We start from the raw sequence: 21,971 nt of genomic DNA on the forward strand, positions 1-21,971 counted from the left end.
ACGTAGAGACATTGCCAAATCATGACCATAGCACAGCGACAAAAATCTACTGAATGAAGGGTTAAATAATGGTGACGTCAAGCGAGAAACGTGCAACAGCCAATCAGATTCAGCCTGTCGGTCACGTAATTTATCAGAATCTCGCCATCATCAATTTCTTCGGAAGTGAATCTCGTTGAAATGATCTCTCGACGGTAAGGTACAGTTCTTTTGCGCGATTTATATCTTTTATACATTCATTCGATGTAGCTGTGAGAAACCAAACACGCTAATGACAGTCGCAAATAGGAGAGAAGTGTGTTAGTCGTGAATTGAGTTCTTCTACAAACTTTCAGTTTCTAAATTATTACCTGTAAAGGTTCCAGGTGTTCGTCAAGAACATGCTTCACTGTATTTCGAAGAGGGAAATGTTGTTTACACCATATGTTTGATGACAGATTTTTATTTTCACTATACTTAGGAAATTGTTGTTATGGAATATTGCCGGGATCTTATTAATAAAGTGCTAAAAAAGAAGAAGTCAATCATGGCCTCAGCAGTGATATTACAGGGTCTCGAGATACATTTTTACCTGCCAGAGACACACCAGATCATTCATCTCTCAGGAAGTTTCACAGCAGAAGAGCTGTGTGTTGAAGCTGCCAAGAAGTTGGGTAAGTGTTTTTCAGCTATTCCACAAAATAAACATTGTAATGGTCACAGAATCAATAATGTCTCAATATTACAGGTATATCTCCACTGTGTAGCAGTTTGTTCGCCCTTTATGATGAATTTAGCAAGATCTGGTATCCACCCAATCACTTGTTCAGTATTGATGAGACTTCAAGATTGAAGCTGTACTATCGCATGAGGTATTCTTGTCTTTTTGTTTTTCTGTGAGATATTTTAAATTACGTGACTTATTATTTACTTACGCTGTAATCATATTCGTGGGGCAGATTCTATTTCACAAACTGGCATGGGAGCAGCAAGACAACTCCTCCAGTGTTCAGACACAGTCTCAAGCGAGGGACGGGGTCCACGGGGACGGCTGTTCTGGATGTAGCTTCGCTAATGTACCTTTACGCACAGGTACAGTGACAAAAGCTCAGCCTGCTTTTAAAGGAAGTGCTGTTTGAGAAAGTCGTGACAGCTCATTTTGTGTGTTTTTGTGTTTTGCAGAGTCAGTGTGACTTTCAGAGCAGTCTGGCGCCGCTGCGTAGCGCTCGTGATGAGAGTGACGTCCAGCAGATAGAAAATGAGTGTTTGGGTATGGCGGTGATGGCCATCTCCCATGATTCCATTGAAAAAAAACGTCCTGTCAGTGATTTTGAGTAAGAGCACTTTTATTTTATTTACTTTGAATTTTATGACACTTTTTTTAAAATGTGTTTTTCATGACTGAGACTGTATATATAAATATGTTTTTTTAAATATTATTTTTCATAAATTCTCTTTATATTCTTTGTTCTTTATATTTCATGTATTTATGTTTGTTATTTTATATGGGTGAGTTTTGATTCTCAGGTTGGTGCCAATAGAGTGCAACCACACACTGCACGCACACACACACACACACACACACACGTTTAAGTAATAAAATCCCTCCAAAATATAATTAAATAAATAAAGTGAATGGAATATTTAATTAATTTAATGAATATTTAATATTAAATAAAGATAATACATCAGAGATAAAATGAACATTAAACAAGCAACCAAAGGAAAATGTAAAACACCAAATGAAAATAAACCCACACACACACAAAATACAACCTGGAAAGAAAGAAATAAAAACAAAAAAGTATTGGAAAAAAAATCTCAAGTTTACATACAGCTTGCAGAATCTGCTAAATGTTTATTATTTTAGCAAAATAAGAGGAATGATGCAAAATCCATGTTGTTTTTTTATTTAGTACTGACCTGAATAAGATATTTCACATAACAGACATTTACATTAAATCCACAAGAAAAAAGTAATAGTTGAATTTATAAAAATGACTCAATATTGTGTTGTTACCTGAATGATCCAAAGCTTATGTCTTTTCACCCCCCAGCTCTTAATGCATTATGTTTCCTTCTGGAGCATCAGTGAACGTTTGAACCTTCTAATAGTTGCATATGAGTCCCTCAGTTGTCCTCAGTGTGAAAAGATTGATCTCAAAATCATACAGTCATTGTTGAAAAGGGTTCAAATACACAAAAATGCTGAAAAACCAAATAATTTGTGGAAACTGAAGGATTTTACTGAAGAACAGCAGGCAGTTTTACTGTTCAGGACAAAAAGGGACTCATGAACAACTATCGGTGAACAAAAAAACAGCTGTTGATCATTCAGGGAACAACACAGTATTGTGCTATTTTCTCTTGTGGACTATATGTAAACATCTTTTATGTGAAATATCTTATTCAGGTCAGTACTACATAAAAAACAACATGCATTTTCTGCAATCCCTTTAATTTCCAAAAATAATTAACATTTAGCAGATTCTGCATTAAGAATGTGAACTATTGACTTCAACTGTATACTGAACATAGTTGCATGTGTTAATTTAAAAAAAAAATATTAACAACCCTTATTTTAATGTACATGAGCATGTAGATTTTTGGAAATGTGCATCCTAATGATAGAATGATCTTTGATTTCTGATCACGTTTTACACAATGATTCATTAATGCTGAGTCACTGAGATGGAGTTTACAGGTGTAAGGTTGAATTTTTGCTTTCAGTCATCTCCGAAGTCACCCGACTTGTGATCTGAGAAACAAATCCTCTAGTAATGAGTAATTACATAACTATTAAAGCCCCTGTAAGTTTCACTGTTTCACTTTATCTTTGTCAGGTACAAGAATTACATCCCCAAGGTCCTGTACAAGTCCATACGTAACAGGAACGTTCTCACACGCCTGCGCATCTCCAATGTCTTTAAAGTGTTCCTTGAGGAATTCACCAAAAACACTGTGCAAGGCAACAAGATCAGTACCCATGACCTGAAGGTCAAATATATGTCCACTTTGGAGACTCTAACGAAACACTTTGGCCAGGAGGTGTTTGAACCCACATCACTTGTCATACATGAGAATGAGGAAGTAATCACAGACTCCAGCAGTGCTGCTGATGTTCAATACAAGATCCTGGTGTCTGGCACCTCTGGCATTCATTGGTGTGAAGTCTCAAAGGAGGTAAGAAGGCCATACTACAAATAGCTTGTGATGACTTAAACTGCCTTTCAACAGTTTGGGCTTGGTAAAATCTTTTAATGTTTGTGGAAGAAGTTTCTATGTTTACCAAGGCTGTAAATATTTGACTGGCCAGGGACTGGAATTAGCCGATTTTCCACAGGATTGGCCCAGATCGGTGACTGGCCAGTCAGTCTGCCAATTCCTACATGCATAGAAGACCTAGATGAGTAGTGTGGTAGAAAAAAAAAATATTTACAATATATGATTTAGGTAAGCAACATTGCACGTTTCCCTGAATATCAATACAATTGCAATGTGACACACTGATTTTATACAGCAGTTCAATAAACAAGAAGTTAGAATTGAGTAACTTACATTTTAGACACAATATTACTTGTTTTAGCTCAATTTCGTTGATGAATAATAGTTCCAGTCAAAGCCACAGCAGAACTGTTGTGTCTCTGAGCAACACGAAGGTGTTTTATTGGTGAATGAATTCACGTTTTCGAATGAATCAGATAAGTCAATGAATTAGTAACCCATTCATAAAAACAGTTGCCTCGTTTCTGAATGAATCAGCCTTTTAAACGAATCTGCTAAATGAAGGACTAAACTTACTGGTGGTTTGGTTTCATATTTAAAAGTATCATTGCATTTTTCCCAACATTTCTTATTTTTTATGTTCAAAAAATATTCAAAACATGAATCCTATAAAATTAATTATGCATTTGCAATTTTGCATTGTAAATACATTCATGGCACCTCAGCTTCTTCTTTGGTCTGTGTAAAAACACTGACCAAAATTATAAACGCAACACTTTTGTTTTTGCCCCCATTTTTCATGAGCTGAACTCAAAGATCTAAGACTTTTTCTGTGTACACAAAAGGCCTATTTCTAAATATTGTTCACAAGTCTGTCTAAATCTGTGTTAGTGAGCACTTCTCCTTTGCCGAGATAATCCATCCACCTCACAGGTTTGGCATATCAAGATGCTGATTAGACAGCATGATTATTGCACAGGTGTGCCTTACGCCGGTTTCACACTGCACTCGTAAGCAGGACGTAAGCAGCGCATAATTTTTTTCCGGCGCCCATGTTAACGAATGAGAGCATTCACACCGCCTGCAGTGGCGGCGCGGCAGCGCATAGCAGGAGCAGAGCAGAAGCGTCAGTGCAGCGATCGTTTCGGCCCCGAGTCTATTTTTGTCAGAAACCGTCTCAGGTAAGCTCATTTGCATGCTCGTCGTCCTCATCAGAGTCTCAACCTGACTGCAGTTCATCGTCGTAACCGACTTGAGTGGGCAAATGCTCATATTCAATGGCGTCTGGCACTTTGGAGAGGTGTTCTCTTCATGGATGAATCCCGGTTTTCACTGTAGAGGGCAGATGGGACAGCATGTATGGCATTGTGTGGGTGAGCGGTTTGCTAATGTCAGCGTTGTGGATCGAGTGGCCCATGGTGGCGGTGGGGTTATGGTATGGGCAGGCGTATGTTATGGACAACAAACACAGGTGCATTTTATTGATGGCATTTTAAATGCACAGAGATTCCGTGATGAGATCCTGAGGCCCATTGTTGTGCCATTCATCCACGACCATCACCTCATGTTTCGTGCATGATAATGCATGGCCCCATGATGCAAGGATCTGTACACAATTCCTGGAAGCTGAAAACATCCCAGTTTTGGAAATGGCCAGCATGCTCACCGGACATGTCACGCATTGAGCATGTTTGGGATGCTCTGGATCGGCGTATATGATAGAGTGTTCCAGTTCCTGCCAATATCCAGCAATTTCGCACAGCCATTAAAGAGGAGTGAACCGACATTCCACAGGCCACAATCAACAACCTGATCAACTCTATGCGAAGGAGATGTGTTGCACTGCGTGAGGCATATGGTGGTCACACCATATACTGACTGGTTTTCGGACCCCCCCAATACAGTAAAACTGCACATTTTAGAGTGGCCTTTTATTGTGGCCAGCCTAAGGCACACCTGTGCAATAATCATGCTGTCTAATCAGCATCTTGATATGCCACACCTGTGAGGTGGATGGATTATCTCGGCAAAGGAGAAGTGCTCACTAACACAGATTTAGACAGATTTGTGAACAATATTTGAGAGAAATACACCTTTTGTGTACATAGAAAAAGTCTTAGATCTTTGTGTTCAGCTCATGAAAAATGGGGACAAAAACAAAAGTGTTGCATTTATAATTTTGGTCAGTGTACATCTAATGCCACTTCAGATGCAGCTTCTGTTTCCTCTAAAGTGGAAAAATTGAGTTTGCTGATACTGATTTAAAGCGCCCCTATTATGGATTATATATTGGTATTTTGGTTTTGGGAGTCCCCAACAGCAAGTTTACATGCATGCAAGGTCAAAAAACTCTTTTATTGTCTTATAATATGCATTTATTTTTACCTTATTTGCGTTCGTTGAAACTAATCATTTGTCCAAACCACTCCTTTGCGTGACACTAATCTGCAGTGATTGGTCCAAAGACCCAGTCTTTTGTGATTGGTTTAACGTTACTGCGTGCAGCGAATTTCAAACACGGAACGCCCATCACCTTTACTCTAGCACACAACTCGGTGAGAGAAGTGAAGTGAGAGAACATCTGTAACTTAGACCAGATTGGGGCAATTGTTATGTGTGATGCGATCAAGGAAAACCTAACACATGGTGAAATTTTACCATTTTTAGGTTTTGATACCATATGAAAGCTGGGTTCCAGCGCTTTCCAAAACTGTTATTTTTCTGTTATTTTGTTCATAGCTTGAATGTTACAGATGTTATAGCTATCTTAAGTCGCCTGATAGCTATGATTTTCAGGAATGGAATTTTGAGAAAAACGCATTTAAAGTAAGACGGCTATCAATTTCATTTCACGGGTTTAACAAGAGCTGTCTGTCAAGTTTGGTGCACTGTACTGCATCATTACACTAACAGACTGACGTCTGTTTTCTGTTGTTTATCATGAGCATAGTCTCCGAACTTTTAATCACCACTTTATCACCACAGATAGCATGAATAATGCAGCCTGCATTGTAGTTTACATTTAGAAAAGCAAGCGCAGCGTAACTGTTCACGCACTGTGCATGACAGACTGTCATCGGACTCCTCCTCTTCAGTAACTTCATCATCCGATCCTTCATCTCTGGATGTGAAATAGTCCATTATAACATCATTTAGGGCACTGACATCACCAAGATTGTGCAGACTAAGACGAGTAAGATTGTTTAAGTGAGCAGCTACAGTACTTAAGACTGCGCTGTTGCACTCTGCCATCTCACGATATAAAAAAAAATAAAAAAATAAATAAATAAAACTTTGCATGGCATAGTTTACACAGGACTGGCAGAAAATGTGCATTGATACACCTTTATTTAAATATGTTATAGAATAATAATTTAATGAAAACCTATTTTTGACAAAAAATTGACATTCAACCTATTTTTCGAACTCCCTAAAAACGTCCCAGCACAACATCCTACGGGTTTTTCCAGATTGCATCACATATATGAATTTTCAACATCATTACTCCATTCTTCAGTGTCACATGATTCTTCAGAAATCATTCTAATATGTTGATTTGCTGCTCAAAAAACAATTATTATAATTGTTGAAAACATCTGTGCTGCTCTGTTGTGTTAATATCATTGAGATACCGTTCTAATTTTTATAATATTTTTAGGATTTTATTTTCATTTTCATATTATGAATGAATATTTTAATTAAAAATTTTAAGTTGTAATAATTTTGCTAGTTTTTATTTCAGTGTTAGTTTTAGTCATTTAAGTTCATCAGGTTAAACTAAATAAAAATGTTGTCATGGGGAAATAGCGAAAAAATATATGTATGTTTTTTTTTTATATATATATTTATAAATCAATAAATAAATATAATATTTTTATTTTTTTATTTCAATTACCAATTTTTATTTGAAAGGTTTTAATTTTTAACTTTTTATAACCTTGGTGTTGCTTAATATTTTTGAAAAGTGAAACCTTTTTCAGGATTCTATAATGAATAGAAAGTTTAAAAGAACATTACAATGTAACATTTACAATGTTCTCATCTTTTGTTACATTGTACATCTCTTTACTGTCACTTTTGTTCAACTGAATGTGTCTTTGCTGTATTAAAATGAATATAAAATCGTAAAAAAAAAAAACTTGTCCCCAAACTTTCAAACTGTAATGTACGTGCTGATGTTTCACACTTCAGTTTAGAGGGTTGTTTTTTTTTTCAATATTTCAATTTGATTCTAATTCAACAGTTTTTAATGTCATGTATTTATTTTTTTAAGGCCGATTCAGATCCGTGGACCAATCAGGAGAGACGTAAATCAAAGAGAGACAGCAAGAAACTGAGGAAAGCAGTATTACATGATGCAGGAGAGGACAGATGGACACTCTTTTCAGACTTTAATGAGATAACGCATCTTCTCATCAAATCCACCGTGGTTACTATCCACAAACAGGACAACAAAAACATGGTGAGACCTATGATCAGTTTTGGTTCATTTAGGGAAAATCAGAGCTTTTCTTAAACCCAGTTTTACTTTTGTGATCTTCTTTAGGAGCTGAAGCTGGCAGCCCATGAGGAGGCGCTGTCCTTTGCTAGTCTTGTAGATGGATACTTCAGGCTCACAGTAGATGCGCATCATTTCCTCTGCAGGGATGTGGCTCCCATTTCATTGGAAAAGAACCTACGAGAGGGCTGCCATGGTCCAATCAAGTTAGTACATGTACTCATCATGCTTAAATGAATAAGTCATCCAGAAATGAAAATGAACTCATATCGTTCCAAACCTGAATGACTGTCTTTTTCTGTGAAATATAAAAGAAGACTAGTCTTACAAGTTTAAGATTGTTCATAACTTAATTGAAGCCCATTACATAAACAGTACACTGCCCTCCAAAAGTTTGGAAATGCCCTAGAAAAGTGGGGTTTTGGACAATATTGGCATGAATCCTTTATAATTTGTGATCATTTTGCACTGATAAGGGACAACGCAAACTATGAAAACATATTTTATTACATGAACAGTTTATACATAGAAAAAACTTACATTTTCGATTCATCAAAGTATTCACCATTAGCAGCTATTACAGCTCTGCATAATCTGGGCCTAAATTCATTGTATTCTAACCTTATTAGGCAAACAGTTGTTGAAGCTATTAAGGTGTGCTGACCCAAAAATCTTTTAAAAACCTGGGCCAAGTTTAAACCAGAAACCAGGCATCACAGCCGGCAAAAGGGGCATGTCTGACTTTGACATGTATATAATGCCATTATTATGTAATCAAAATGAAATGAATTATTGCTGGTCTTCAATGATAATGTCAAGTTACTTTAATGCATTTGCACCAAAAAAAGATAATGATTTATGCTGATATCGTCCAAAACCACACTTTGCCAGGGGTGCTTTCAAACTTTTGGAACACAGTGTAGCTTGTGATAACGAAAAGAGAGACTGATTACCCACATGATGACTTCTAGCTGGTCACACTAGTTTGTAAGACACAGTATTCACATAATAGCTATGTTTATGCAACTGGCCCCTGCTCTTTTCCATTTAACAACAGCCGGCAGAAACCAATGTTTATCAAGCGCTGACTTCTGAATCCGAAAATTTGCTTTATGAGTAACAGACTTAAATTTTATTTAATCTTTCCATCCGCTGTAGCTTTCAGATGTCTTTTGTGCTTCTGCATATTCATACTTGAATATGGTAAGGTTGCATTATATCATGCCAATATATGGTTTGTTGTCCCACGGTAGATTAGCTTATTCTATTTGCTGTAACAGCCAATATTGGTTTTAAAGGAGACAATGTAAAACTATCAACTAAAAATGCAATTATCTTCTTATTTTTCCATGGTGATTACGTTTGCCATCATGTAGCACTAACTTATCCCCTTATCCCTAAAATATGCAAATGTGAGTGAGATTTGTGAGCTATGACAGAAAGTCATATAGATTTGGAACAATGACAACAGAATTTTAAGTATGCTATTTATATTTATATTATACACTACTTTTTACAAGTTTAGGGTCACTAAGATTTTTAAATGTTTTAATTGATAGTTCAGACATTTATAATGTTTTAAAAAATCTATTTTCAATAAATGCATTTATACATCAGATAATTCTGAAAATCACGGTTTTCACAAAAATATTTAGCAGCACAACTATTTTCAACTTTGATAATAATCAGGAATGTTTCTCTAGCAGCAAATCAGCGTATTAGAATGATTTCTAAAGGATCATGTGACACTAATGACTAGAGTAATGATGCTGAAAATTCAGCTTTGCATTACATTAATAAATTGCATTTTAAAATATATTAAAATGGAAAACAGTTATTTTAAATAGTAAAATTCAATGTTTCTGTTCCCACTGTATTTTTGATCAAATAAATGCAACCTTAGTCAGCATAAAATACTTCTTTTTGAAACTCCAAACTTTTCAGTAGTAGTGTAATAATTCAACTTGAAAGTGCCCCTGTTATGGATTATGAAAGGTTAATATTTTGGTTTTGGGAGTCCCCAACAACATGCAAGGTCAAAAAACACTTTCACTCTCTTATAATATGCATTTATTTTATTTTATTATTTGTTTAACGACTCCCAAACGGTTCACTCAATGATTCATTTCCTCCTTTGCATAGAAACATATCAATAAAGCACTGCAGTTTGTACACCAACATATTGCTCTATTCTTTAGAACTCCAAGTAATAACAACAACAAAATTCACTATTCATCAAAACATTTCTACTCAATTGCGAGTGAACAGATATTGCTATTAGCTGGTTAGCCAGAGACCTACAAGCTGTGCGGAGCGATCACAACACACAAAACTAAATACATATTTTGCATCATACTGTGTACATGAGAGCAACCATTTTAAAGGATTACTCCATTTTCAGAATAAAAATGTCCTGATAATTTACTCACCCCCATGTCATCCAAGATATTCATGTCTTTCTTTCTTCAGTCACTAAGAAATTACGTTTTTGAGGAAAACATTCTAGGAATTTTCTCCATATAGTGGACTTCAGTGGTGCTCAACAGATTGAAGGTTGAAAATGCATTTTCAATGCAGCTTTAAAGTGCTCTAAATGATCCCAGCTGAGGAATAAGGGTCTTATCTAGCGAAACGATCTGTCCTTTTCTTTAAAAAAAAATTATATTTATACACTTTTAACCACAAATGTTAAGTGTTAGTCGAAAAACTCCCATCTGATTTTCTCCTCCAACTTCAAAATCGTCCTTCACTGTTTTTCGCCCTTTTTTTATAAAGGGTGTTTGACCCTCCTTGATGTTCACTTTGTAAACACTGGGTTGGTACTTCTGCAGTGATGCAGGGCGATTTTGAAGTTGGAGGAGAAAATGAGAGGGGACTTTTTCGACATACCCTAAATGTACCATGTAACAGATTTACCCTCACAGCGCAGAGCACAGCGTCTTCTGGACATGATGCTCTCCACAGGAATCTGCTACAGTGTAGGGTGGTTCCAGTTTTCCCGGGTCTGCGCGCACAATGAGTGGGTGGGCAATATGCTAATGTTTCGTGTTGATGTCACCTAAAACAGCTTAAGATTCTGAGTCAACTCTTTCTTTTGACTTAATAACTTTATACATGGAGCACTTTCAGATTTAGAACTTTTCAGGATGTTTTCATTCACTTAGAGCTGTTTTACACACTGCATGAAAGGTAATTTTCAAAAATCCATAACAGGGGCACGTTAATTCAGCCCATGATTTATATAACACTTTGTAGCCCTATTTAATTTATTCAGCATGTTTTCAGCATCTAAAACTGTCTAATATGTGACCCTGGACCACAAAACCAGTCTTAAGTTTCTGGGGTATATTTGTAGCAATAGGCAAAAATACATTGTGTGGGTCAAAATGATAGATTTTTCTTTTATGCCAAAAATCATTAGGAAATTAAGTAAAGATCATGTTCCATGAAGATATTTAGTAAAATTCCTACTGTAAGTATATCAAAACTCAATTTTTGATTAGTAATATGCATTAGTAAGAACTTCATTTGGACAACTTTAAAGGTGATTTTCTCAATATTTTGATTTTTTGCACCCTCAGATTACATATATTCAAATAGTTGTATCTCGACCAAATATTGTCCTATCCTAACAAACCATACATCAATGGAAAGCTTGTTTATTCAGCTTTCACATGATGTATAAAGCTCAATTTCGAAAAATTGTCCCTTATGACTGGTTTTGTGGTCCTGGGTCACATATACACTCATCAAATAAGAGGGCCTTAATAGAACAATGTCTTCGGACAGCTGATGTAACAGTGTCTCTTTTGTACCCCTCAGTACTGAATATGCCATCCATAAACTGAAGCAGGAAGGTTATGAGGAGGGCATGTACCTGCTGCGCTGGAGCACTCACGACTTTGATCATGTTCTCCTGACTGTCATATGCAACGAGGTACTTGCTTTATTACTCTATATGGAAAGAGAGCTTGGTAAAAGTTCTCAAGAAAACACTCAATAAATATGTTTGCATAATTAAGGCGTTCTTGTACTGTATGTTTTTACACAGAGTAAATAACTCAAATCAAAACTGACTTTTTATTCTAGAGAGATTGTCACGGCAGCATCACCAAAGCCTTCAAGAACTTCCAGATTGAGGCGAGCGCACAGGGCTTCCACCTGACTGGGACAGATATTGTAAAGCCCACTCTGAGAGAGCTGACAGACCACCTGTCCAGCCAGTGTCTCACAACAGACCACACCACCTTAAGACTTGAGTGTGGCTGCCCACCCCAACCAAAAGGTACTGGAGCTTCCCACCAACAGTGATATTTCATATATATAGTTGGCGGTTTATAAACTGTCTTATAATTTAATTTTAGTTTCAAACTGCTTTTATGTGTAATTTCCATTGTATGTTAGATTATTATTTGCTAAAATCATCCTTGTCTTAAAAGAAGGCAGGAACGTTAATGCTCTTCCATTCACTGTTTCACAGAGCAATCCAACCTTGTCATGATGACCAGGAGAGATTCAGTGTTGCCACAATCTTCCTTCATTAATGCGGTCCATGGAATCCTTAAGATCCTCAGAAATGACATTACCCAGGTTGGACATCTAAAAACTGTTTGCTTATATGCATAATGTGAATAAAGTCAAATCTGTTAAATAGAAAACAAGCAATTTTCTTTATAGTGAGAAGTTATATTTTGGTGCAACCTGCTAAAAGATCCAGCCTAAATGGGTATCTGTGGTTTGTAATTATGACTTTTTATCTTGCAATTCTGAGTTTACATATCACAATATTCTGACCTCTGAGAAAATTGCAAGAGAAAAAAAGGACAGAATTGTGAGATATAAACTCAGAATATAATCACAGGCTATTTCTCTTCCCGCCCTTTCTCTCTCCCACTTCGCTTCCTGTCATATCTGATCTGTCCTAAACAATAAAGGCAAAAATGCCAAAAATAAATCTTAAAAAAAAAAAAAGAAAAAAGAATATAACCACAGTCCTGAGAAAAAAAAATGTCAGAAGAAAAGTTTGATTTGTGACAAAAACCTGAAATTGTGAGAAAAAAAGATTAAATTCTGTGTATCTTGTTTTGTTTTGTTTTTTTAATAATTGTGATTATATTCTCAATTTAAATGTCACGATTCAAAAAAATTAAGGAGAGTAGCAAGGAACAAAGTCAGAATCGTGATATAAATTCAGAAATAAAAGTCAGAATGGCAAGATAAAAAGTTAGAATTAGAGAAAAAAAGTCAAAATTCTTGTTTTATATCTTGAAAGTTCTGACTTTTTTTTTTAGAATTATGACTGTATTCTAAATTTAAATCGCTTGATTCTAAAACAGAAAATAGCAAAGAAGAAAATCAGAATCATGAGATATAAAACCAAAAGTCAGAATTGCAAGTTAAAAAGTCATAATTACCTCAACACCTACTGTATGTTAACACCTTTAAAACAAGATAGATTTTCCTAAAAATAATTTACTGTTTTCAGTGAAAATGTTTAGGCATAAATCTAGCCAATTATAATAAGACTAATGTTTAAAACCAGAAAAAATAATTTTAAAAATGTGTTCTTTAAAAACAATATTTGTTGTTTTATTAAGCCATTTTATCTGGTTTAAGGAATGTTTCAATGTTTTTACTGAAAAGCAACAAAAATACTGATTAAGAAAATGTTTTGTGGCCTTGAAGCTGGTTAGACCAGGTTAGATCAGTTATTGTGTTCCAGTTTAAGTTGGATCTTCCAGCAGGGACATATATAAATAAAAATACAATTTGTTTGGAGCCTAGAAAATGGAATGCAGTGTTTTGAAACTGTGATTTATAAAATAGGAGAAACACCTGGGTCAAGGCACTCGCACAAACATCTATGCCGGCAAGCTGAAGTTGAGAAATGAGGATGATGAGGGTTCATCAGACAGTGAGGTGGTGGATGTGGTTCTGAAGATGCTGGCTGCAGGACACATTTCTGTAAGTGACACCACATATAATAATACATAGGTAAATAACTCTACTAGTAATTGCTTTGACAAATCCTGCTCTACTGTTGTTAGGCCTTCCTGGACACAGTGAGTGTAATGCAGCAGATATCCCATAAACACATGGTTCTGATGTATGGCATATGCATGCACAGCATGGACAGTAAGTGTGTCAGCTCCACCAGACAAAATGCAGCAATACTTATGTGTATTTGTAAAGTTAAAGGAATGATTGATCAATGTCCCATTGCTGTTGTTCTTTTAGTCATTATGGTGGAGGAGTTGGTTCAGCACGGCCCTCTGGATCTATTCATGAGAAATCATCGCTCTGAACTCACACCCTCCTGGAAGTTTCAAGTTGCGGAGCAGCTTTCCAGTGTCCTCAGCTATTTGGTACAATATTCAAGTTTGACCGTGACCTTGTTTTAGTGTATTTAGGTCATTGTCTGTATAAATTGCATTTTTATGTATTTTCAGTTACTGAATAATAGACTCAGACAAAAAAAGATGTTTATTGTAATAACTCATGTTATTGGTATATCACAACAATAACATGCAACAATTAAAAAGTATCCCTTTTTATATCCTGCTACTCATAAAGATCTTAATAGTCAAAAAAGAAGAAAATACAAAATTCGGAACTCTCTAATGGGATGTTTAAGACAGACAAATAAGACTCTGTCTTATTTTCACTCTTTCAGGAGGATAAGAAGCTCGTTCATGGCTATGTCTGTGCTAAAAATGTACTGTTGAAGCTGGATGGGCTGGAAGGACAAGGCGGTCCTTTCATTAAACTTAGTGATCCTGGACTGTCCATCTCTGTACTCAGCCAAACGGGTAACACAAGTTCAATCAGACTTATTCAGAGAGCCTCTGAATGCCCTTACATGATACAAGTGTGCAGTGACTATTCAATAACATCTATTTAACATTAAATCAAATATATTAACAATTTAATAGGAATGCATACACTATTCTCACATTTTTGGTCCATTTGGATCCAAAGAATGGTTATTTTATAAAACAGTCATAATTTAATATTTTTTTATTTTTAGAACCATGTATCTGATTAGCAACTTCTGAATGTGAAAAAATGTTTTGAATGTTACCATGTTATTATCATTATCATTATTACTGCATTTATCCCTTTTTTTCTAATTAATTAGAGAAATTCTTTGAAGTTACACTTGAATAAATGCTTTTTTTCTCTCTCAATATATATATATATATATATATATAATTTGAATATTCATAAGGAATCATCATATGAAATTCATAAGAACATGTAATCTGATAATTACCAGTATTAACCCCACTTAAAGTAATTTGATTAAATTTATAACTCATGATTCCTCAAAAACAAATGCATGAAATCTACATATTCATTTACATCAAACCAACATCATCAACCAACATTATTCTGAAAAATTCTCAAACAATATAAATTCATTTTACTTGCATGAACTTTCAATTTAAGTTGAAAACTGTCATACAATTTTCATGCTTCAATAATTATTATTTATCAACAAAGTTCAGTCCCAAAAATATGTGATAGATATGGGAAAAGGCTAAGTTTTTTTTTTTATATATATAACTTCATAGATCATTTCACAGTAAGTATTTTTGATATCTAATGGCATTCCATATGTACCTGGGTCCAAAAGACCTGAACATGTAACATTATATGAAGAGTTTACTTGTAAAAACAGATAACCCCATTTTTTTTAATGTTCAAAAATCATGTTTTTATTGTTGTATTGTGTTAGTTAGCTGTATTTTTTCAGTTATTTTTACTTAATCAAAATAACCCAACTGCAGTTTGATTGAGATTATTTGGAATTTTGAATTTTCAAATTGGATTTTTGAAAATTGTTAAAAATTGAGTCTGTTTTTGCAAATGCTTATATCTTTTAAAAATAATTGTAAAAATCTGGGAAAAAATAGTGTGTATTTTCAGGGTCCTTAAAGCATTTGGAAAGTTATTTCCTCACAATTTTTTACTATATCTTCTGGGTCAGACCTGCATGCATTACAAAGGTTAAAATAATAATCAATATAATGTATTTTGACTTTACTAAATGAGTCCATTTGGCATTACTAACACTCCTCATTGTGTCTGCATTCAGAGTGCATTGAAAGGATCCCCTGGATCGCCCCGGAGTGTGTTAAAAACAGCAAAGCGCTGAGCATTGCAGCAGACAAGTGGGGGTTTGGGACCACGCTATGGGAAATCTGCTACAATGGCGAGGTGCCCCTGTGTGAGAAGAAGCTCTCAGAGGTGCTTGACTCTTCCTGGATGTCTCTTCTAAAGCATCTCGACATTTATACTTGACCAAAGCAGTAGATACTTTGTATTGGAATTATTGTCTTTTGTTTTTGACTGTAACTCTTTTATTCTAACATCTGTGTGTGCATAAATAGAAAGAGCGATTCTACGAGGTGTGTGGTACTCTGGTCACCCCCAGCATCAGTGAACTGGCTAATCTGATCTCACAGTGCATGAACTATGACCCCAAGAAGAGACCGTTCTTCAGAGCCATAGTGAGAGAGCTGGGCCGCATCAAAGAGCAGCACGAGAAGGGTATCTGTCACATAATATCACACTATCACTAACACTAGTAGCCTTTATCTCTTCTTTATGCAATATATAGGTGTGTGTGTGTGTGTGTGTGTGTGTCTATATATATAATTTGAAAAGTATCTTCTATATATGCACATTTAAAAATCTCATTCTTCTTACTCTTATTTGAAAAAAAAGGTATTATTTAAATTTTAAAATACAATTTAAAAGTATACTTAATGGTAGTGATTGTATACATTACTGAAATTATTGTATTTTTTAATCTACAGACGTTCAACTTATATCAGGGGCAATTCCTCCACAGGAGACTGATCCTACAGATTTTAAGAGGAGATTTCTCAAGAAAATACGAAAACTTGGAGAGGTACTGGACTTTTCCAGTCATCTACTGTTACTCTAGTCAAATAAAGGAACATGTACATGATTCCTACTGGATTCAGGGAACTCACGTTGAGTCAGAAGCACTTAGGAAATGCCTCTGCATGACCACGCTCTGAAGCACATGTGAAATTAGTCCAGCGGAATGGCGAGACATCATGGGCGGGATATTGTAGGAAGCTTACAAGCATTAGCTTCTGTTTCTTCAGCAGTGCTCTGTGTGTCTGTCATGTGTGCTGTACAGTCTTTGTTCATTTGTGGGCGAAAAGACGAAATCTGACAAGCAGTGTTTTAGTCTGTATGTTCCTCCCTGCTCGCACTTCATTATGGTCTGGGATATGCACAGTTTACCCAATGTTTCTCTCGGAGGGGAGAATGCAGGGCCAGCTGTCAAGAGGGCTATCTGCATGCATTGTGAACAACTTTCTGAATCCTGAGGTAGAGCGACATGAGGATCGCCTATGGACCTGGTGAATGGGTTGAAAACGGGCTTGTCCCTTTCTTCGCCCTCACCCACCAGATCTAGTGCCCTCTCTCAGGGATCGGAAGCCCTCTCACCAGTTTCTTCCCCCCAGAGGAGAGGGCTTGATGCTTCACGTGTCTTCCTCTGAGGAGGTTTATGTGTTCGGGATCGACCAGGATGTGGCTGAGGAACTCACCACCTTAGTCCATCCAGTATGAGGAGCTGCTGGAGGTAGTGACTAGAGCGGTGGCTGAGCTTAAGGGTGTGTTCACACTTGTCATGTTTGGTTTGATTAAAACGAACTCTGGTGTGACTGCTCTATTAGTGCGGTTCATTTGAGTGAGTGTGAACGCTGCCATCCGAACCCTGGTGCGCACCAAACAAGTGGGCTGAGACCGCTAAAAACATGGGTCTCCGCTTCCAAATGAACTGTAGTGCGGTTCAAATTAAATATGACTGCAACACTGACCAAATATTTTTGAACAAACCAAAAACAGGAAGTAATGACAAGATGCAACTGACATGACATGATATCACAAAGGGAACAAGCAGTGTGTACAAAACAATCATATACACGCAACACTGAGCAAGCTTAGTCCAGTAAACACTATTAGGTATATTTGGCTTAAAGTGGCGATGGCCAGACTGATCGGTGCATGGGTACTTTGATGTCATACACCCACAACATGGCTTACATTTGAGTGGGTTCTTAATGCCGCTGATTGGTCACAGTGTTCACAAGCTCAACAGATATGACTCTGATTGGCTACAATGATCAGCACTTTACGCTGTTCACCTAACGCTCACACAGAAGCACATGGCAGTGTTTGAAACTCACGCCTATCAGCGCATCCGTCTATGAGCAGGTATATTAGGGGATCTGCTGATACAGTCCCTGACAAAAGTCTTGTCGCTTATCTATTTTGTAGAAACACCTGCTATTAACCTGACTTTTAATTAATCAGTTGGTGTTAGAAATAGCTCATATGAAAAGCTAAAACCCTCCCAAATGATGTTTAATGCATTGAAATGAATTAGTTTCACTGAAAAAAGATTTATCATTTAATCAAGACAGAAAGGTCAAATTTTGGCAAGACAAAAGTTTTGTCGCCTATACAGAAATTGAACAAATTTACTGCAAATACAAAAATATGTCAGCAAATTAAGTAGTGGTGCTGTGAGATCCAAATTTAATATCTTGTATGACTTCCATGAGCTTGAAGGACTGCATCCATGCGGTTTGGCAAGGATTCATACAATTTATTGATGAAGTCATCAGGAATAGCAAAGAAAGCAGTCTTGCATGCCTCCCAGAGTTCATCAATATTCTTTGGTTTCGTCTTCCATGCTTCCTCTTTCATCCTACCCCACACATGCTCAATGATGTTCATGTCTGGTGACTGGGCTGGCCAATCCTGGAGCATCTTGATCTTCTTCGCCTTGAGGAACCTTGATGTGGAGATGGAAGTATGTGATGGAGCACCATCCTGCTGCAGAATTTGGTCTCTTTTATGGTTGGGAATATAAAAGGTAGCTAAGATTTCTTGGTATTTCAGACTATTGATGTTGCCTTCCACCCTGCAGATCTCTCGCACACCCCCATACTGGATGTAACCCCAGACCATGATTTTTCCGCCACCAAACTTCACTGTTTTCTGGGTGAATCTCGGATCCATGCGGGCTCCAGTAGGTCTCCTGCAATATTTGCGGCGACTGTGGTGTAATTCAACAGAAGATTCATCTGAAAGATCTACCTTCTGCCACTTTTCCAGCGTCCATCCTTTTAGCAGGCTGTGGGCCTTGGCAAATGCCACACGGTTTTTCAGTTGTCTTTTGTTTAGTGCTGGCTAGAGGTCGACCGATTATCGGCCCTACCGATTATTGGCGCCGATATTAAGCATTTTCACGATTATCGGAATCGGTTATTTTCAAAACCGATTTGCCGATAAAAATAATTTATTTTTGAAATGCGCTCTTTGGCTCCGACGCAGCCTGTCAGAGCTCACCACTCTGTGCCCTAGAGCAGTCTCCGCCCACCGCGCATCAGATTTGTTGGAAGTCGCGAGTCCGACCAATCAACTCCAAGGCTGAAGGAAGTGAAGAAACAGACAGAACGCGCTTGCTGGAGCTGCGTGCAGCGTGCGGCAGTAATCACTTGTCTCTCAAAGGTAAGTCAGCAGCAGAAGTTGATTGTGTTTTAGTAATTCACAATCCTTTACGGTGAAGTTGCAAAAACACCTCAATGTTATCTTGATTTCCCGGATGCGGAAAACACGGACGGAATCGCGGAATCCAGTCATATAAATGGAATGTACTGTATACTGTTAACACTAAATGCCACGGAATTTTTCAAAGTTTGGATGAGTCATCAAAGTTTGGATGAATTAATCAAAAGTAGGACCGTATACTAGAGGTCTGCATTCCCGCGGGACTCGACCAGATTTTTTGCGACGCGGGAATAAATTTACAAACAAAACGCGGTAGCGGTCGGTAACTCTGGTGTAATTTGGACGGGAGCAGGCGGTGTAATAATCTCCTTTTCCCGACGTCCTTTCTGAACAGCATGTCTGTCCTTTAGTCTTTGGCTTTACTCATTCTTATAGAGCACCTGTACGGCCTGCGCTCATGACTGTTATGCACGCATGGACTGCGGCGCATTTTATTGGCAAGGTCTGTGCACGCAGGATTTGCATAACGGTCATCAGAGCGGGCTGTACAGACAGAGGATGGCACATGGCCGAGCAAAGTGTGGATGCGCTGTCCTTGAAGGACGTTCAGCTTGGACTAGAAAATGGTCAGTTTACTGTTAAGAAACCGACATCTATCATTTAGTCTATTACTACTTGTTGTTGTATTTATATATATTTTCCTTTGTGGGAGAGACGCTGAAATCGACGTCGGGACATTTTTTCGTTAAAAGTTATTTAATTTCGTCATGGCTACAAGCCAACGGATTTGTTCTTTTGCTTATAATTTTAAATGGCAAATGTAATTTTTGTTTTCAGCTTTTCCTAAGCTACTGTGTTGACAAAAAATGTGACATTTGTATTTTGACACATATCGGTTCAAAATATCGTTTATCGGTGCATTTGATCTGTAATAATCGGTATCGGCATCGGCCCTGAAAAACACATATCGGTCGACCCCTAGTGCTGGCTTCTGGGCACTGATTCGACCATGGAGGCCATTTCGAGACAGAATCCGACAAACTGTTCTGGTTGACACAGGGACTTCAGGTGACCAGGTCTCGTGGAGCTCTGCTGCAGTGGAAAATGGGCTGGCCTTGTATTTTCGAGCCAACAAACGGTCCTCTCGAGCAGTTGTCTTGCGGGGTCTGCCTGACCTGGGCTTGTCAAAAATCTTTTTTTTATCCTCTGTACTTGACGCTGAGACACATTGAAGGTGTCTGCCACATCAGCAGTGGATCTGGTCTTCAGCCTCTTGATAATCAACACTTTAGTCTCAGGGTGAATCTTAGGCATGTTTGCAGAGGTCTAGTTGCAGTTGATGTGAAGGTCTAGTGTACTGGGGTTCTTTTCATACACACCTGAGACCTAATTGATCCATTATTAGTCACAGGTGAAGCTCATATGACAAGGCGACAACACTTATGTCTTTGCAAAAATTGACTCAATGGGCTTTACCAAGCTTTGAATATTAGAATACTTTTTGACAGTTTCATTTTGCACTGAAACATTATTACAAAAGCTGTTGGGATTAAAATGAGCCATTTCTTGTAAAAAAAATCTTGATTGGAAATATATTTCAACGGCACTTGAGGTCAGTTTGTACACAAGCGACAAGACTTTTGTCAGGGACTGTAGACATGGATCTACCCGCGGACCGCAGATGAATGCTCAGTTTGTATTGTAGCCAAATACAGTCTGTTGAGTATGTGAACACTATCACTATCAGCCATGTTTAAGAACCCAACAGTTAGCTCTTTCAGTGCTTTTTAAAATTACAGTACCGAATGTTATAGTGGCCGGTACTTTTGACAAAACTAGAGCAGACGCTTGGGGGCTATCTGTCCCGAGTCAGCATCGTCCCTTAAAAGAGAAGTTCATTTCCAGAACAAAAATTTACAGATAATTTACTCACCCCCTTGTCATCCAAGATGTTCGTGTCTTTCTTTTTTCAGTCGATAAGAAATTGTTGGAATTATCTCCATATAATGGACTTCAATGATTCCCTCAAATTTGAACTTTCAAAATGCAGTTTAAATGCAGCTTCAAATGGCTCTAAACGATCCCAGCTGAGGAAGAAGGGTCTTATCTAGCAAAACTATTGGCCATTTTCTAAAAAAATTCACAATTTATATACTTTTAAATCTCAAACGCTCATCTTGTCTAAGTCTGCGTGAACTTTGTTTTTTTCCGGTTCAGTGCGGTCAAGAGAGTTATGGTATGTTGAAACTCCCATCTCGGTTTCTTCCCCAACTTCAACATTGTCCTGCATTGCTGCAGAAGTACCAACCCAGTGTTTAAAAAGTGAACATGCAAAGAAGATCAAACGCCCTTTACAAAAAAATGGTAAAACGGTGATGTAGGATGATTTTGACGTTGAAGAAGAAAACGAGACGGGAGTTTTTCAACATACCATAACTGTATTAACCAGAATTACACAGACTACGCATGCACATCGCAGAGACGAGACAAGACAAGCATTTGAGGTTAAAAAGTATATAAATTGTCAGTTTGTTCGAAAATGACCGATCGTTTCACTAGGTAAGACACTTCTTCAAAGCGTCCAAACAAACCTTAAACCAGTGGATAGTTGAGGTTCCAGGTATCTCTTTAGCGTATGACTCTATTTTCTGACCTTTCTTCTTTTGGTGGTCTGAGCACACTCTACGAGAAGTATGGTGGCCTCTAA

At 37.3% G+C, this 21,971-nt stretch overlaps 1 protein-coding gene across 2 annotated transcripts in view; it reads left to right on the forward strand.

Moving 5' to 3' along the window:
• Positions 1-67: 67 nt before the first annotated feature.
• LOC127180583 (tyrosine-protein kinase JAK1-like) overlaps positions 68-21,971 on the forward strand; it is a 32,180-nt gene continuing 10,276 nt past the window's right edge. The window contains exons 1-18 of one of the 2 annotated variants that reach the window (XM_051134722.1): positions 68-194; positions 461-653; positions 728-851; positions 939-1,071; positions 1,162-1,313; positions 2,823-3,162; positions 7,478-7,666; positions 7,751-7,908; positions 11,525-11,639; positions 11,792-11,987; positions 12,183-12,292; positions 13,529-13,666; positions 13,750-13,837; positions 13,940-14,067; positions 14,376-14,511; positions 15,801-15,952; positions 16,096-16,255; positions 16,525-16,619. In XM_051134722.1, the coding sequence (XP_050990679.1) occupies positions 473-653; positions 728-851; positions 939-1,071; positions 1,162-1,313; positions 2,823-3,162; positions 7,478-7,666; positions 7,751-7,908; positions 11,525-11,639; positions 11,792-11,987; positions 12,183-12,292; positions 13,529-13,666; positions 13,750-13,837; positions 13,940-14,067; positions 14,376-14,511; positions 15,801-15,952; positions 16,096-16,255; positions 16,525-16,619 (2,595 nt within the window). In that variant the 5' untranslated portion in view covers positions 68-194; positions 461-472. Of the gene's footprint in view, positions 200-460; positions 654-727; positions 852-938; positions 1,072-1,161; positions 1,314-2,822; positions 3,163-7,477; positions 7,667-7,750; positions 7,909-11,524; positions 11,640-11,791; positions 11,988-12,182; positions 12,293-13,528; positions 13,667-13,749; positions 13,838-13,939; positions 14,068-14,375; positions 14,512-15,800; positions 15,953-16,095; positions 16,256-16,524; positions 16,620-21,971 lie in introns of both variants that reach the window. The other variant, XM_051134727.1, reaches the window with a different exon arrangement.

The sequence above is a fragment of the Labeo rohita genome, chromosome 2 (genome assembly GCF_022985175.1).
Source record: "Labeo rohita strain BAU-BD-2019 chromosome 2, IGBB_LRoh.1.0, whole genome shotgun sequence".
Classification (NCBI taxonomy): domain Eukaryota; kingdom Metazoa; phylum Chordata; class Actinopteri; order Cypriniformes; family Cyprinidae; genus Labeo; species Labeo rohita.